Here is an 18910-nt window from a genome sequence, read left to right as displayed (position 1 = left end):
CTAATAGATAAAGTAGTGGGTAACTGGTTACTCAGGGTTACTGCACTTAAGAATTGGCACATTTTGTTGAATAAGGAAGTGAGGCGAAACCTTTCCAATGGAGACAAAGATAACAATAAAAACCCTACGAGATGGCCCAACCCTACTCAACGCTATCCAAAATTCCCGGATTCCAATATTTTCCCTAGCATAGTGGGTACTCCATTTGTGCAGGGAGAAGCTTTAGCAGAGTTATTGTGCCCTGTTTCAATATGATTAACCTGCTTCAACCATGAATTATTGGCGAATCCAATCTTCAATCTAACATGTTTCAGATTAAGTGTACAAAAAATCAATGGGTGAGGAAGTGAAAGGAAACTGCCCCAATGGAGATGCAGATAGCAATAGAGAGATGATCCAACCCTTTCCAAATCTATCCAAAGCTAAGAAAAGGTTTTGGCTGGAGCTGGTATTTAAGGTTGATTTAGCTGTGCCCCTCAAGTTGCAGACCCATCACCAGCATCATCGTGACCTAGCCCTTCCCAAATCTATCCAAAGCTAAAGACTTTCAATTCCTGGATTCCAAGCTCTCTGTCCCCCAGCCCATAGTGATTTCAACCCCAACTGAATGTGACTGTCTTCAACCATGAATCACTGATGATTCAAATCCAGCTCCTCAGCCATACATGCTCCAGATTAAGTGAACCTCATAGCTCCAGGTTAGGAAATAAGGAGAAACATCCCCAATGGAAACAAAGAACCCTGAGAAATATCACCCAACTCTTCCCAACTCTATCCAAAAGCTAAAGACTTCCTATTCCTGGATTCCAAACTCTGGATCCCCTAGCCCATGGGCAGGGCTGGACTTACCATTGGGCTTGACTGGGCTCAAGCCCATGGGCCCCACCCAACAGGGGGCCCCACAGGCCCCACCAAGATACATAGCCGAGTGTACTGGGCTTGGCTCCGCTCACAGTCACGCCCTACGATGGACATAATACAGGGACTGGGCGTGACTGTAAGCCGAGCCGAGTACACCCGGCTACTCTTGGCTCTGCTCGGGACTGCGAGAAGACTCGAGAGCCGCCGAGATACCCAGGACTCTGTATCTCCATGGCGCCATTTTTAAACTTCAAGACTACAATGACAAGGCTGCAAATGACACTGGACAAGGCTGCAGATGGACACTGATAAGGCTGCATTGATGGGCATTTAAGTTAAAGTTTTTTCCTTAAACTTCCCTCCTAAACTTGGGGTGCGTGTTATGCGCTGATAAATACGGTAATGTATAGAGGGTAGGGCCGGAAAGTGACTCAAGCCCAGGGGCCCCCACCACCCAAAGTCCTGCCCTGCCCATGGGGTACCCCACTGATGCAGAGAGTAACCTTACTGGAGCAATTATGGCCTGACCAAATGTGATTCACCTCCTTCAACCATGAATTATTGAGGATTTGAAATCAGAGACTCGGTCATACATGCTCCAGATTAAGTGCATATGAGATCACCAGGTTAGGAAGTGAGGAGAAACCTCCCCAATGGAAACATAGAGAGCAATAAAAATCCTGGATTGATGACCCAACCCTTCCCAACTCTATCCAAAGCTAATAAAAGATTTTGGCTGGAGATGGTAGGGAAGGTGGATTTGGTTGTGCCCCTCAAGCTGCAGACCCATCAGCAGCAGCATCACGACCAAACCCTTCCCAAATCTATCCAAAGCTAAATACTTCCTATTTCTGGATTCAGAACTCTGGGTCCCTAGCTCATAGGGTACCCCATTGATGCAGTGAGCAGCCAATTATAGCCTGACCAAAATGTGATTCACGTATTTCAACCATGAATTTCTGGGGATTTGAATCCAGTGTCTCAGCCATTCATGTTCCAGATTAAGTGTGCATGATATCACCAGGTTAGGAAGTGAGGATAAACCACCCCAATTGAAACACAGAGAGCAATAAAAACCCTGAGAGATGACCCAACCCTTCCCAACTCTATCCAAAGCTAAAAGCTTTATTTTCCTGTATCTCACACTGGGTGCCCTACCCCATAAGGTACTCCCATTCTGGAAGTGAACAGCTTTACTGGAGCTATTGCACCCCAAATGAATTTAATGTTCTTCAACCATGAATTATTGATGATTGGAATCCAACGCCTCAGCCATAGATGCTCCAAATTAAGTGTGCATGATATCACAAGGTTAGGAAGTGAGAAGAAACCTCCCCAATGGAGGCACACTTAGCAAAAAATCCTTGAAAGATGACCCAGCCCTTCCTAACTCTATTCAAAGCTAAAAAAAAGTTTGGTTGGAGCAGTTATTAAAGGTTGACTTGGTTATTCCTCTCAAGCTCATCATCATCAGCACTCAACCCTTCCTAACTCTTCCAAACACAAACTCTTGCTAGGACTTTCTATTCCTGGATTTCAAACTCTGGGTTCCCTAGAGTACCCCATTTGTGCAGCCCTACCAGAGCTACTGCAGCAGGACTAAATGCAATTGACCTTCTTTAACCATGAATTATTGAGGTTTCGAATCCAGTGCCTTGACCATACATGCTCCAGATTAAGTGTGCCTGATATTACGAGGTTAGGAAGTGAGGAGAAACTTCCCCAATGAAAGCACAGATAGCAATAAAACCATGAAAAAAATGACCCAACCTTTCCCAAAAAAAAGGTTTTGTCTGGAGCTGAGATTTAAGGTTGACTTGGTTGTGCCTCGCAAGCTCCAAATTCACCACTATCTTCATCATCATCACCATTTTCATAAAGCAATAGTAATAAATTCTTACCATGTTGGCCATGTTGGAGTAAGGGCACCAGGTCCAACAAGGTAACCAATGTCACATAGAGCCCCTGATAATCCAAAGAAGGGTACTCGGACAATTGGGCATCGCGGCTTTGTTGGCCTCGTTCCGATGGAGAATCTCGCAGGACGCTGTAAAGGAGGGAGCGAGTAACAGTAGGATTGATGGAACTGACCTGTGGTCTTAGAGATGGGGTGAGTGGGAATGGCACAGGGAAAAGACACATAGTCATGGGCACTGTCAAATTGGAGGCATCTTGATTGTCCTTCTTGCCTGACCGGGACAAAATGCTGTTGAGGGGACAAAGAAAAAAAAGAGACAACAAAGACACAAAAAAACAGCACATTACATTGAAATGACACTATAAAACAAAGAATAAAAGACCAGATACGCACCACATAAGATGCAATGTCTACCATATCAGAAGCTACGGCTAGGATTCGCTAAGATCACTTTCACTCTCGGCAACAAAAGAAAATTCAGCAATTCGGACAATTTTAATCTTGTGTTGAATAACCTCATTGCATCTCATGTGTTATCTGGTTCATAAGGAGCAAAAATATAAGGATGCATGTTTCAGTGCCCCACCCAGGCTTCGGAGGCGGGTCCATCAGGCAAAACCCACGCCCAACTAGTAATCTCGCCAGCAAAACTCAAAATGGCCGAAATCAGTACTTTTGCTTTTAACAATCCAAGAAAAGTCAACTTTCCAATTTCTCTTTCTCTCGATTTTATTTTTTTTTATTTTTTTTTATTACTTAACAATGGTGACAAAATTTGGCCCCGCGAAATATAGGTGTGGCACTTTGAGAAACATGTTTTTAGCAAGTAATAAACATGTAAGTTTATTAAGAAGTCTTCTTAAAAAACACATGTTTATTGCACCAAAATAATGTCTGTATGTAATTTTATGATACTGCTTCATGACATTCCGTCAGTATCATTTGGCGTAATGATTCGACAGGCACATGAATTAAGAAAATCATATTTCTTTCTAAAAATGTTTACTAAAGCTACAGGGGAGGAAGCTTTGGGAAAATAAGAATATAATTGATGATTTTGTTGCAGTAAAAGGTGAGCTAATGGTAATGGCAGATTTCGTGCTTCGAAATTTAGCATTCTCTAGGTTTGGGAGGGAAACATTGGACTTTAGCAATACAAACACTATTTTGTTGTTACCTTCTGGCTATGCAAAACAACATTGTCATCGACAGTCGCTAGAGTACCACCATTCCCTTCAGTTTATGAAGTCTACAGTATTGGAAGGACAAGCGCTCTTCAAAAGGACAACCACTACGAATTGAGTTCATCAACACCAAAAAGAGAAGCAGGAATCCATCTGGGTATCTATTCCAGAGGTCATGGCTATTTTCTGTTCTATAAATGGATATTCTCATTATGTCAGGGCCTGGACCTCAACCTGCGACCTCTTACTGTGTCTATCAGCAACTCTTCTTGGTGAGCCACCAGAGATGCTGAACAGCTCTTTTGGCATCTGATAGAGCAGCCTTTCTCAACCTTTTCAACACAGGAGAAACCTTGAAATGACTTTTTGGTCTCAGGGAACCCCTGCTAAAACTTACTACATCTACAACTCAGGATACATTAGTGCGATGATCGGTAGGACATTGGGAAGAATTACCCCCCTTACAGATAGCTAAAAAGATCAATGGTGCCAGCGGGAACTTATCCGTGAGGTAGAACTTGCTTGTTGCTCAAGGAGCCCCTAGCAACCTTTGGAGGAACCCAAGTTGAGAAACCCTGCATTAGACAATCTTGCCTTGTACCTTGTTTTTCATGAACGCTTTGATCCTCCCATAAACTTCCTATTTAAGCCATATTTACTTCTTGTTTGCCAGGTTATTGTGCTCTCTCAAGCCAATATCTCACTGTTGTCACTCATTCTGCTGTCCGTATCTTCACTACCATTGATTACTGACCTTTGGCTTGTTCCTCGACTACCCTTCTGCTTGATCCCAACCTGCAACCACTTGATACTGACCTTTGGTTTGTTTACTGACTACACTTCTGATTGACTCCTACCTGCTATCTCTGCTACTAGACCCCGGCTTGCTCACCTCCTGGTGGGGTGATCCTGAGGACCGTGAACTGGTACTAATGGGGTAGCAAAAACCACCTCCACCATCAGGAACTCTGATGAACACTGGTTAGTGTTTAGAGCAGCCTTTCTCAACCTTTTCAACACAGGAGAAACCTTGAAATGACTTTTTGGTCTCAGGGAACCCCTGCTAAAACTTACTGTAACTACAACTCATGATACATTAGTGTGATGGTCAGTGGGAAGAATGTTCCTTACACTTGTTGGCATTGGGAAGAATTACCCCCCTTACAGATAGCTAAAAAGATCAATGGTGCCAGTGGGAACTTATCCGTGAGGTAGAACTTGCTCGCTGCTCAAGGAGCCCCTAGCAACCTTTGGAGGAACCCAAGTTGACAAACCCTGCATTAGACAATCTTGCCTTGTACATTGTTTTTCATGAACTCTTTGATCCTCCCATAAACTTCCTATTTAAGCCATACCTATTTACTTCTTGTTTGCCAAGTTATTGTGCTGTCTCAAGACAATATCTTGTCACTCATTCTGCTGTCCATATCTTCACTACCATTGATTACTGACCTTTGGCTTGTTCCTTGACTACCCTTCTGCTTGATCCCAACCTGCAACCACTTGATACTGACCTTTGGTTTGTTTACTGACTACACTTATGATTGACTCCTCTCTGCTACTAGACCCCGGCTTGCTCACCTCCTGGTGGCATGATCCTGAGGACCGTGACCTGGTAAAACCACCTCCACCACCAGGAGCTCTGATGAACACTGGTTAGTGTTTAGACCAGACTTTCTCAACCTTTTCAACAAAGAGGAACCCTTGAAATAACTTTCCGGTCTCAGGGAACCCCTGCTAAAATTTACTATATCTACATTTCTTGAAAAATGATTGTGATGGTCAGTGGGAAGTATGCCCCTCATACTTGTGGCCTTTGAGAAGAATTACCTCATTACAGATAGCTAAAAAGATCAATGGGGTCAGTGGGAACTTATCTGAGAGTCATAAATTGGTCATTGCTCAAGGAACCCCTGGAAATCTCTGGAGGAACCCTAGGATTCCATGGAACCCTGGTTGAGAAACCCTGGCTTAGACCCTGCACCTCAGCGAGTCGATGTCATCTTCTAGGGTGACCTGTTTATGTACTTATCCTGCTGGTCAGTGGGAGCCTCTCTACCGCTATAGCTACTGGTCTCCGAGCTTTACTCAAGATTTGGCTACAGTTCTATTATCATGGAGTGTTAGCTTCCGTTTTAAACAAGTTTTTAGCTGGGGCAAGAAGTAAAGGAAGGGCATGGATACAAGCTGCAATATAGGAAAAAATTCATTGCGCTTTTTACTTGTATGCTGTCATGGGTTGACACCAGGAAAGGAAAATTGCGGCAAGTATTTGATCCAATTATTAATTTTCCTGGTGCCAACATAGGAGCATACATGGAGTAGGCGGGGATACTATCACATGTATGTTGCCATTAATTGGTGCCAGGAAAATTACGATACATCTTCAGTTTTATTTATTTATTATTTTTTTAGACGTGTGCAAGTGTTAGAAATTTCTTTCAGGCTTTAATACTGGTCCGTGTCCCTCTTATCTTCACTTCCTGTCCCTGTTAAGATGAGAAGTAAGGTGGGCCCAATGCCTGGAATAATGCAGGCTTTGGTGGGAGAATACAATTGTTTATTGTAAGTGTGAGAACATACAAATGGAGCCAACGCGTTTCAGGGGGAAAAGCCTACCCCCCCAACTTCAGGGCTGCAGCTACGGGCTAATGGAGATGGATGAAGTACCAAAATACTTTAAAATGGCAAATTCCGGCTTGTGTAACGCAGAGGTTTGCTTCTGCGGAGTTCATCCATCTCAATTAGCATGTTCCTGCAGCCCCCCAAAGAAGTGGGGGAGGCTATTTCCCCTGCAACGCGTTGGCTCGATTCGTATGATCTCACGCTTTCAACGAGCGATTGTATTCTCCCACCAAGAGCTGCATTATTCCAGACACTGGGCGCTCCTTCCTTCTCACCCAAACACTGGTTCTACTGAAGTGACCACCTCATCGTATCTGTAAGGTAGCAGCACAAACCTCTCAAGGGAGATCAGGGCCATCACATACCCATGGATCCACCCAATAATTCTCAGCAACCATTTGACCCAGGCCGGCGTGGTCTCTAGCTCAGATTTTTACCTGTCAGTTACTTAGATCTCACCTCAATCCTGGGGTCCCCAGTTTATTACCCATTTTTTTTAACATTCTCTTCATTCTTTCTCACGGTTTTAATCTACGTGATTGACTTTCTATGCCATAAAATATATTATTTTTATGTAAATATATATTCCTCCTCATCCTATCTTCCAGTAACGATGGATCTTTCTGATGGTCACATACAGATTCCTGAGGGGGGTGTCCTTTTGCAGAGCGCTTGTGCTCAATTTTTTTATTTTTTTTTGCAAAATTGAAGAAAATAGACTAAAAATCATAAATCTAGACATTATCTGTAGTAGCTGTATACTGATAGTTCAATAATTCACATTTCTTTCTCTCAATAAGCACCAGTAATACCCCTCTAAGATTTTTAAAAGCTAACACATTCTGAAAAATACACATTTACAATATTATAACATTTGGAGTCATAGTCATTAAACTGTTCAGAAATATAGCTTTGCAACACATTTCATGGAATACACATGATTTAGCCTTTTGAGTTGTTGCCATTGGGGGTGGGACCTCGGTTGAATTCTCAGTAGGGTCAATGAAACCTGGGGGTCAATTGTTCCTCCATTCAAAGCAACCAATCAGGTTTCAGCGTTTAAATACTGCAAATGCATTTGTTTGGTGTTCTGGTGACCCTTTAGACACTTATTGGCAAGCCTTCTCCAAGAGTCTAGCTGCCCCATCTTTAACATCCAACAGCGCCCTTTTTTTATTTTGTTCTTATGGGCACTACAGGGGTTACATCACCTAACTAACCAGTTGTGATATCACATACAATCCCCAGTGGTGACACTATCCCACAGTAGTCTGTAATTTCGTCAGGAGAGTGGTCACCTTCACACTACTGGACCCAAGAACATAACTACAGGCATAGCAGATCATGCTGGTGCTATGGGGCCCAAAAAAAGATCACAACAGCATAATTGAGCCTCATAATGGACACAGAATTAATCCTTATGTTGGCATTATTCCAAAGAACTATACAAAACTAAAATACTGTATCAGTTTTGGATGTACCTGGCCTACAGTTGGGATCGGAAATTGCTATATGTGTCTATTATGAAGAGACATTGGTCAAGATGCCAGTAACGTCAACAGCATCATGAAGAGACATTGGTCAACATCCCACTGAGCGGTCAACAGTATCATGGCGAGGCATTGGTCAGGATACCACTGAGATGTTAAGAGCATCATGGAGAGACGCTGGTTTACATGCCACTGAGAGGTCAACAGCATCATGGACAGACATTGGTTCATGATACTATCAACATTCAAGAGCATCATGAAGAGACATTCGTCAAGATGCAACTGAGATGTAAACAGCATCATGGAGAGACATTGGTCATGATACCACTGAGAGGTCAACAGCATCATGGAGAGACATTGGTCATGATACCACTGAGAGGTCAACAGCATCACGGAGAGACATTGGTCAAGATACTACCAACAGGTCAAGAGCATTATGAAGAGACATTGATCAAGATGCCACCGAGATGCCAACAGCATCACGAAGAGACATTGGTCAAGATGCCACTGAGATGTCAACAGCATCACGGAGAGACATTGGTCAAATTGCCACTGAGAGGTCAACAGCATAATGGAGAGACATTGGTCAAGATACTACCAACAAGTCAAGAGCATCATGAAGAGGCTCAAGATGCCACCGAGATGCCAACAGCATCACGAAGAGACATTGGTCAAGATGCCACTGAGATGTCAACAGCATCATGAAGAGACATTAGTCGTGATACCACTGAGAGGTCAACAGCATAATGGAGAGACATTGGTCAAGATACTACCAACAGGTCAAGAGCATCATGAAGAGACACTGGTCAAGATACCACTGAGATGTCAACAGCATCACGGAGAGACATTGGTCATGATATTACTGAGAGGTCAACAGCATCAAGGAGAGACATTGGTCAAGATGCCACTGAGAAGTCAACAACATAATGAAGAGACATTGGTCACAATGCCACTGAGAGGTCAACAGCATTATGGAGAGACATTGGTCAAAATGCTACTCAGAGGTCAACAACATCATGAAGAGACATTGGTCACGATGCCACTGAGCGCTCAAAAGCATTATGGAGAGGCATTAGACAAGATGCGACTAAGAGGTCAACAACATCATGAAGAGATAGATATTGGTCACGATACAATTGAGAGGTCATCAGCATCTTGGAGAGGCATTAGTCAAGATGCTACCGAGAAGCCAACAGCATCATCTAGAGACATTGGTCAAAGGGCTACTAAAAGGTCAACAGCATCATGGAGAGACATTAGTGAAGACACCACTGAGAATCCAACAACGGAAGAGACAAAATCTTTACAACTTTATCTAACGCAAAAGACAGCATAAAAGACTTCGATGTAATTATATGGGTGTTACAATTTCTGATGTAATCCGATTTACTGCAACCGTGGTTCCATTGACTATTCCTTTCCGACTAGTAAAGTCTAAAAGCCTAACTCCAGCTAAATCTTTTTATATATTTTCTTATAGCGCAAGGAAGAGTTAAAACTTCTGCCAGGTGTTTATTTTTCTTTGCAACACCATTAAGGGGATTTCTCCTCGCTTCCTGTCCTTGTGTGAACCGTAATGAAATAGGAAGAAGAGTTGTCCCAGGATGGAAAGGCCCAGGACAGCAATAATAACCTGACTTCATTCTACGAAAGACGAGTTTCTGTCTTTGTGTTTGGAGAGATTTCCTTCTCACTTCCTGTCCTGATGGGAATTATGGAAAAATATCCTTAATAGAAACCTGGCAATAAAACCCTGACAGATGCTCGAAACCTTTCCGGCTCAATCCAATACGAAATAAGAAGTATTATCAGGAGTTAGGATTTGATATAGTTCACGATATATTTTATTACTCAACCAGTAAATACTCAGAACCATCACAGTAATTCATATTACATGAGAACCCCCAATGGCAACTCGAGCTGCAGTTATATCCCACTAACGAGTACCGGCGGGCACACTGGAGGACGACATTTTGATGGGTGGCACCTTCACTCACAAGGAAGTCAAGGCCTCGTTGTAGCACAAGGCACCAAGAGGTCTCTTGTTCCTAATGATATGGCTTCATCTCCAAAAAGTCCCTCAAAATGTCCACCTTCATTGTGCACGGTTGGCATCCTTTCAAAATCACTTACAGTATAAAGATCTGCAAACTGATATCACACATCTGTCAGCAACAGTAACTGTTTTGCACATTTTCATCAAGTTCTATAGGCTTTGACGAATGGAGCTGATTCACTAGGAGGCCACATTTCTCCAACTTGGATGGTTCATGTTTGCCTTCTTCTGCCTAATTTGGCCAAAATAAAGACTTGGAGGCACAGAAGCTCCTAGGCTCATAGGGATACATTGCGTCTGCAGTTCCTTCAATGGGACACAACCCTCTAAAAGGAGGCTTGAAGTGCCCTTAATGCATGCTAAAGTGGCCTCTCGGGCAGGTGATGCAATTTTGGTGTCAATGAGGAAGGAAAAGAAGTCTCAGAAGAGTGGAAGCAGCCTCGGCCTAGACTCTGTCCAGGCACACCCCCCGACATGTTACGTCCCCGTCCACAGGGCTTCCCATGACTAACCCCGTGGGTGGAGCTTAACATATCAGGGGTGTGGCCTTGGACGGAGTCTTGGTTGAGGCTACTTCCATGCTTTACATGATGCTTTCGTGTGATGTGTGGCTCCTGTGACTTTTTTTTCCCTTCATCATTGACTCCTATGGAGCGGAGGGAAGCTCTTTCCTTCCCTGCACATCCAGCGTTTGTCAGTATATAGGGGACCTATTACAGCCTGAAGGGGCACCCTTTTTTTTTTTTAGCATGTCTTAGTGTACTTTCTCCTGTCATTGGCTCTGGTGTTATGGCATATGGCCTATTTAGACAAAAAACATAATAATAATAAACAAACAAAACAAAAATAATATTAAAAAAAAGTATATATATATATATATATATATATATATATATATATATATATATATACAGTGGTGTGAAAAAGTGTTTGCCCCCTTCCTCATTTCCTGTTCCTTTGCATGTTTGTCACACTTAAGTGTTTCGGAACATCAAACCAATTTAAACAATAGTCAAGGACAACACAAGTAAACACAAAATGCAATTTGTAAAATGAAGGTGTTTATTATTAAAGGTGAAAAAAAATCCAAACCATCATGGCCCTGTGTGAAAAAGTGATTGCCCCCTAAACCTAATAACTGGTTGGGCCACCCTTAGCAGCAACAACTGCAACCAAGCGTTTGCGATAACGTGCAATGAGGCTTTTACAGCATCCTGGAGGAATTTTGGCCCACTCATCTTTGCAGAATTGTCCTAATTCAGTTACATTAGAGGGTTTTCGAGCATGAACGGCCTTTTTAAGGTCATACCACAACATCTCAATAGGATTCAGGTCAGGACTTTGGCTAGGCCACTCCAAAGTCTTCATTTTGTTTTTCTTCAGCCATTCGGTGGTGGACTTGCTGGTGTGTTTAGGATCATTGTCCTGCTGCAGAACCCAAGTTGGTTTCAGCTTGAGTACACGAACAGATGGTCGGGCATTCTCCTTCAGGATCTCTTGGTAGACAGCAGAATTCATAGTTCCTTTTATAACAGCAAGTCTTCCAGGTCCTGAAGCAGCAAAACAGCCCCAGACCATCACACTACCACCACCATATTTTACTGTTGGTATAATGTTCTTTTTATGAAATGCAGTGTTCCTTCTACGCCAGATATACTTGGACACACACCTTCCAAAGAGTTCCACTTTTGTCTCATCGGTCCACAGAATGTTGTCCCAAAAGTCTTGGGGATCATCGAGATGTGTTGTGGAGAAATTGAGACGAGCTTTGATGTTCTTTTTGCTCAGCAGTGGTTTTCTCCTTGGAACTCTGCCATGCAGGCCATTTTTGCCCAGTCTTTTCCTGATGGTGGAGGCATGAACGCTGACCTTAACTGAGGCAAGTGAGGCCTGCAGTTCCTTGGACGTTGTTGTGGGGTCTTTTGTGACCTCTTGGATGAGTCGTCGCTGCGCTCTTGGGGTAATTTTGGGCGGCAGGCCACTCCTGGGAAGGTTCACCACTGTTCCATGTCTTCGCCATTTGTGGATAATGGCTCTCACTGTGGTTCGCTGGATTCCCAAAGCTTTGGAAATGGCTTTATAACCCTTTCCAGACTGATAGATCTCAATTACTTTCTTTCTCAATTGTTCCTGAATTTCTTTGGGTCTCGGCATGATGTGTAGCTTTTAAGGATCTTCTGGTGGACCTTACTGTGTCAAGCAGCTCCTATTTAAGTGATGCCTTGATTGTGAACAGGTGTGGCAATAATCAGGCCTGGGTGTGGCTAGAGAAATTGAACTCAGGTGTGGACAACCACAGTTATAGTATGTTTTAACAAGGGGGGGCAATCACTTTTTCACACAGGGCCATGATGGTTTGGATTTTTTCTCACCTTTAATAATAAACACCTTCATTTACAAATTGCATTTTGTGTTTACTTGTGTTGTCCTTGACTATTGTTTAAATTGGTTTGATGTTCCGAAACACTTAAGTGTGACAAACATGCAAAGGAACAGGAAATGAGGAAGGGGGCAAACACTTTTTCACACCACTGTATATATATATATATATATATATATATATATATATATATATATATATATATATATATATATTATTTATTTATATATATTTTTTTTTACAATTTACCTTTAAAAAAAAAATCTTTTTATTCCTATTACTATTATATATATATTAAAAAAATATTTTATTTTATTATAAATATATATATATATATAGATATAGATATAGATATAGATATATATAAAAAATTCTAATAAAATAAACTATTTTTTTTAAACAGATATATATATATATGTGTGTGTGTGTGTATGTATGATGTATATAATTATATATATATATTTTTTTATATTTTTTTACACTTTCCCTTTAAAAAAAAAAATATCTTTTTATTCCTATTACTATTATATATATATATTAAAAAAATATTTTATTTCATTATAATTTTAAATATATATATATATATATATATATATATATATATATATATATATATATATATATAATTCTAATAAAATAAACAATTTTTTTAAAGGGATATATATATATATATCTATATCTATCTATATATATATATATATATATATAGATAGATATAGATAGAGATTATATATATATATATATATATATATATATATATATATATATATATATATATATATATATATATATATATATATATATATATATATATATATATATATAACCTGTCCCCGGTTGCTCGCACACAAAGGCAAACGCATAATTACATCACGCCCACATACGTAAACGGCGTTCAAACCACACATGTGAGGTATCGCCGCAAACGTTAGAGCGGGAGTAACAATTCTAGCCCTAGACCTCCTCTATAACTCTAAATAGAAAACCTGTAAAAAAAAATAAAAAAATATAAATATTTAAAGCGTAGCCTATGGAGATTTTTAAGTACCAAAATTTGGCGCCATTCCACAAGTGCGCGCAATTTTAAAGTGTGGCATGTTAGGTATCTATTTACTCGGTGTAACGTCATCTTTCAAATTATAGAAAAAAAATTGGGCTAACTTTACCCCCCTTTTTTTTTTTTTTTTTTAATTCATGAAAAAAAAAAAAACACGTTTGAAAAAATCGCTGCGCAAATACCGTGCGACATAAAAAGTTGCAACAGCTGCCATTTTATTCCCTAGGGTCTCTGCTAACAAAAAAATATATATAAATGTTTGGGGGTTCTGAGTAATTTTCTAGAAAATAAAATAAATTATGATTTTTACATGTAGGAGCGACGTGTCAGGATTGGCCCGGATCTGACTTTTTTTTTTTTTTTTTCTGGCCTAATTTTGTAGATAAAAGGCAAACAAACAACCAACATGTGGAAAGTGCAGATCTACTAAATAAGTGTAAACTTCATTCTCAAAAACATTTTTCTTTTCTAATTTTCTTGTAACCAAATCATTCACAAAGTCACCAGTCTGGGATGAAGTTTGCACCCCTTAGTAAAGACGCGTTCCTTAGAAAAAAATCAGCTTCACCCGTCTCACCTACCGCCCTCTCCGAGGGTAAAGATAACATTGCCAATGTTTGTCCTCTCTGCTGTTCAAACCAAAAAGATTCAGTAAAGTACAGCGTCCCTCAGCAACCAATCACCACTCCTCTTTTCACCGCTCTGACAACTGCATTGCTGAAACGTGATTGGCTGCTGTGGGTTGTGCGTTATCACTGGAGCCTGGTGTAAAGGAGTCATTCTGGATCAATACGGTTTCTGATAATCAATGCCCGGTGGATGAAAAGTCACCCTTTTGCCGACGCTGGACTTGGCGGAACCCCGAAAACCGCGAGAATGGAAGTGACTTTCGGGGATGAAGTGTGAAGATTGTGAGCAAAACCGCAACATGCACTCCACCATACATACCACCGCTGTGTGCAATACCCTCCCCCCACCCACCCGAGACCCCAAATTATGGGACCACCAGAGGGAAGCAGCCATAGATGTCTATTAAAGGGTCAGTCTACCGAAAATTGATCTGTGCGGGTTCAATAGGTTGGAGAGATAAAACTGAGCTCCGGGAATTGCACAAAAAATAACCTTCGTGTAATCCCAACACTTACCCTCCGTGTAATCCCAACGCTTACCCTCCGTGTAATCCCAACGCTTACCCTTTGTGTAATCCCAACGCTTACCCTTCGTGTAATCCCAACGCTTACCCTTCGTGTAATCCCAACGCTTACCCTCCGTGTAATCCCAACGCTTAACCTCCGTGTAATCCCAACGCTTACCCTCCGTGTAATCCCAACGCTTACCCTCCGTGTAATCCCAACGCTTACCCTTCGTGTAATCCCAACGCTTACCCTCCGTGTAATCCCAACGTTTACCCCTTCGTGTAATCCCAACGTTCACCCCCTTCGTGTAATCCCAACGCTTACCCTTCGTGTAATCCCAACGTTTACCCCCTTCGTGTAATCCCAACGCTTACCCTCCGTGTAATCCCAACGCTTACCCTCCGTGTAATCCCAACGCTTTCCCTCCGTGTAATCCCAACGCTTACCCTCCGTGTAATCCCAACGCTTACCCTTCGTGTAATCCCAGCGCTTACCCTTCGTGTAATCCCAGCGCTTACCCTCCGTGTAATCCCAACGTTTACCCTCCGTGTAATCCCAACGCTTAACCTCCGTGTAATCCCAACGCTTACCCTCCGTGTAATCCCAACGCTTACCCTCCGTGTAATCCCAACGCTTACCCTTCGTGTAATCCCAGCGCTTAACCTTCGTGTAATCCCAGCACTTAACCTTAGTGTAATCCCAATGCTTACACTTCGTGTAATCCCAATACTAACCCTCCATGTAACCCAAACCCTTGTGTAACACTAACCCTCCCTGTAACTCAACAATAAAGTTCCTTGTAACAACTCTAATCCACCCTGTAATCCTAACACTTACCCTTCATGTAATCCTAACACTTAACCTTCGAGTAATCCTAAATTTTACCCTTCATGTAATCCCAATACTAATTCCCTCTGTAACCCAACACTAACCCTCCATGTGACCCACCACCAACCCTCCCTGTAACCCTAACACTAAACCTCCCTGTAACTCAACAAAAAAGTTCCTTGTAACTCAACTCTAACCCACCCTGTAATCCTAACACTAACACTCCCTAGAACCCAAATCTATCCCTTCCTGCAGCTGTAACCCTCATGTAACCTCAACACTAACCCCTCCCTGTAATCCTAATATAAACACTTATAGGAAACTGTCAGGGAGTTTAAAGTTGAGATTTTGGAATTACATAAAAAATACCCTAAGAGGGGACCCCCCCCCCCCACATTGGATGTAAGGGTTAACTGCTAGCTAGGCCTAGGGGTAGATGAATGAGATGGAATACCGACCTTCTTCCTGTAACCCCCCCCTGAGGCACTCCAGCCAGCGGTGTCATCGAGTACATAGCCCTGCATTGTACACGAGGACAACGAAGGCCCGTCCACAACCTGGAGCAGTCCAGAGAAGGGGGGGGGGGGGGTATCGAAATAAGGCAAGGGTTACATCTTACTCTCCTAACCCTAGCCTTAACTGTAGTATGGGGGAGGGGGTAATGCAAGGGTATTTCTGTGCTATTACCAGAGTTCAGCTTTAAACCCCCTAACAGTTTCTTATAAGTGATTAGTTTAGGGTTACTTGAAGGTTAGTGTTAGGGTTAAGGTAGGGTTAGTGTTACTAGGACGGTTAGTGTTGGGATTGCAGGAATGGTTAGTGTTGAGTTATAGATAGGGTTAGTGTTAGGATCACGGGGAGGGTTAAGTGTGACAATTAGTGTTGGGATCACAGGGAAGTTTAGTGCGGAGTTACAAGAGAGGGTTAGTGCTAGAATCTCTGTAAGGGCTAGTGTTGGCTTACAAGGAAGGATAGAGTTGCGTTAAGGCGAGGGTTAGTGTTAGGATTATAGGCATTGTTAGTGTTGAATAACAGGGAGGGTTAGTGTTGGGTTGCATATAGGGTTAGTGTTGCAGAGGTTAGCCTTGAGATACAAGGAGGGTTAGTGTTAGGATTACAGGGAGGGTTCGTGTTAGGATTACAGGGAGGGTTAGTGTTAGGATTAAAGGGAGGGTTAGTGTTAGGATTAAAGGGAGGGTTAGTGTTAGGATTACAGGGAGGGTTAGTGTTAGGATTACAGGGAGGGTTAGTGTTAGGATTACAGGGAGGGTTAGTGTTAGGATTACAGGGAGGGTTAGTGTTAGGATTACAGGGAGGGGTGACGTTAGGGTTAGGGTTACAGGGAGGGTTAGTGTTAGGGTTATAGGGACGGTTAGTGTTAGGATTACAGGGAGGGATAATGTTAGGGTTAAAAGGAGGGTTAGTGCTAGGATTACAGGGAGGGTTAGTGCTAGGATTACAGGGAGGGTTAGCGTTAGGATTACAGGGAGGGTTAGCGTTAGGATTACAGGGAGGGTTAGCGTTAGGATTACAGGGAGGGTTAGCTTTAGGATTACAGGGAGGGTTAGCGTTAGGATTACAGGGAGGGTTAGCGTTAGGATTACAGGGAGGGTTAGCTTTAGGATTACAGGGAGGGTTAGCGTTAGGATTACAGGGAGGGTTAGCGTTAGGATTACAGGGAGGGTTAGCGTTAGGATTACAGGGAGGGTTAGCGTTAGGATTACAGGGAGGGTTAGCGTTAGGATTACAGGGAGGGTTAGCGTTAGGATTACAGGGAGGGTTAGCGTTAGGATTACAGGGAGGGTTAGCGTTAGGATTACAGGGAGGGTTAGCGTTAGGATTACAGGGAGGGTTAGCGTTAGGATTACAGGGAGGGTTAGCGTTAGGATTACAGGGAGGGTTAGCGTTAGGATTACAGGGAGGGTTAGCGTTAGGATTACAGGGAGGGTTAGCGTTAGGATTACAGGGAGGGTTAGCGTTAGGATTACAGGGAGGGTTAGCGTTAGGATTACAGGGAGGGTTAGCGTTAGGATTACAGGGAGGGTTAGCGTTAGGATTACAGGGAGGGTTAGCGTTAGGATTACAGGGAGGGTTAGCGTTAGGATTACAGGGAGGGTTAGAGTTAGGATTACAGGGAGGGTGAGTGTTAGGACTACAGGGAGGGTTAGCGTTAGGATTACAGGGAGGGTTAGCGTTAGGATTACAGGGAGGGTTAGCGTTAGGATTACAGGGAGGAATTGCAAGGAGGGTTAGCGTTAAATTTACATTTAGGCTTAGGGTGAGAGTTAGTGTTAGGGTTACAGACGTGAAGGTTAGTGTTAGGGATACAGACGTGAAGGTTAATGTTAGGGTTATGAGGAAAACTCTCAGCAGGGATCTAATCTATCCGGAGAAACCAATTCTCCTCCATACTGAACATTCCTCATCTGAGATTGGTGACGACCAGAGAACTTTCCTGGTGTCCACATGACGAGCCGCGCTCGGCCCGGAGCTCCTGTATTTGGGGAGAATGGTAGAAGCTGCGTTGCTGGATTGTGTAAGGAATGAGGCGGAATATTTCCTGGCAGATCTCACCACCCACACACCATCCACTCCCAGCGCTCTCTAATGGATTGCCAGTGAAGAGGAGCGATGACGGCTGAAGGATTATTAACCACACAATCGCTGGAGATTTTATAAAAATAGTTTCTTCTTCACTCTCACAACCCGACCAGATCATCAGCCCAGCCCGGCAGGTGAAGGGTCATTTCCCCTAAAAAATGGTTTACGGTTAGGGAAGTGCGCAGCTGAATCACCCACTAACCCCTCCCACCCCCCCACTCTCTGATGGAGACACCAGCAGGTAGGTCCTGAGGTTCACCAGCCTATCCTGGTTCTTGTGGAGTCTCCCTGCGGCTCCTGTAAGTTTAAATGTATCTAAACCCCCAAAAGCAAAACAAAATGTCACATTGCGGTTTACCAGTCCTTAGAGATGGAGGCTGCGTTGGTTTTCCTCTTTCAGGCTAAGTAGGCTTCAATACCAGTTGATCCTGCCAGAAATCCAGCATGTCTGTAACATTCTGGGCACTGAACTGAAATTTCCACTAAAGTTACCAGCTCTTACTTGTTCTGCTCTGTGAACTACAGACTCCCCCCCCCCCTTCCTCCCCACCGCATGGTAAAAAAATTTAATAAAAAATTAGGAGAGGTAGGTGTTTGTAATCCAGATCAGAAGAGTGGCCTACATAGATGTCAATTCTTTCTGGATTTGCAGGGACAGTCCAGCAACTTGGCCCTATGTTCCGCTGATGTTGTGTCCCGGGCCATGTCCCGCGACCACAGAACTAACACAACAAGGAATTAGTTGTGGGGATTGGAAACATTGGGTGGCCAGTC

General features: G+C 42.7%; 1 protein-coding gene across 2 annotated transcripts in view; it reads right to left on the bottom strand.

Annotated features, from left to right (window-relative positions):
• The window catches only part of UNC79 (unc-79 subunit of NALCN channel complex), a 272784-nt gene that overhangs the window by 233310 nt on the left and 20564 nt on the right, over positions 1-18910 (bottom strand). For both annotated transcript variants that reach the window (XM_077466667.1, XM_077466665.1), the window contains exon 3: positions 2763-3067. In XM_077466667.1, coding sequence (XP_077322793.1) covers positions 2763-3067 — 305 coding nt within the window. The remainder of the gene's footprint in view (positions 1-2762; positions 3068-18910) is intronic.

Source organism: Lithobates pipiens, unplaced genomic scaffold, assembly GCF_037356315.1.
Source record: "Lithobates pipiens isolate NorthernLeopardFrog02 unplaced genomic scaffold, aLitPip1_a1.2 Scaffold_37, whole genome shotgun sequence".
In the NCBI taxonomy this organism is placed as follows: domain Eukaryota; kingdom Metazoa; phylum Chordata; class Amphibia; order Anura; family Ranidae; genus Lithobates; species Lithobates pipiens.
The sequence above is the reverse complement of the archived record's forward strand: the minus strand, read 5'-3'. Positions and strand labels throughout refer to the sequence as shown.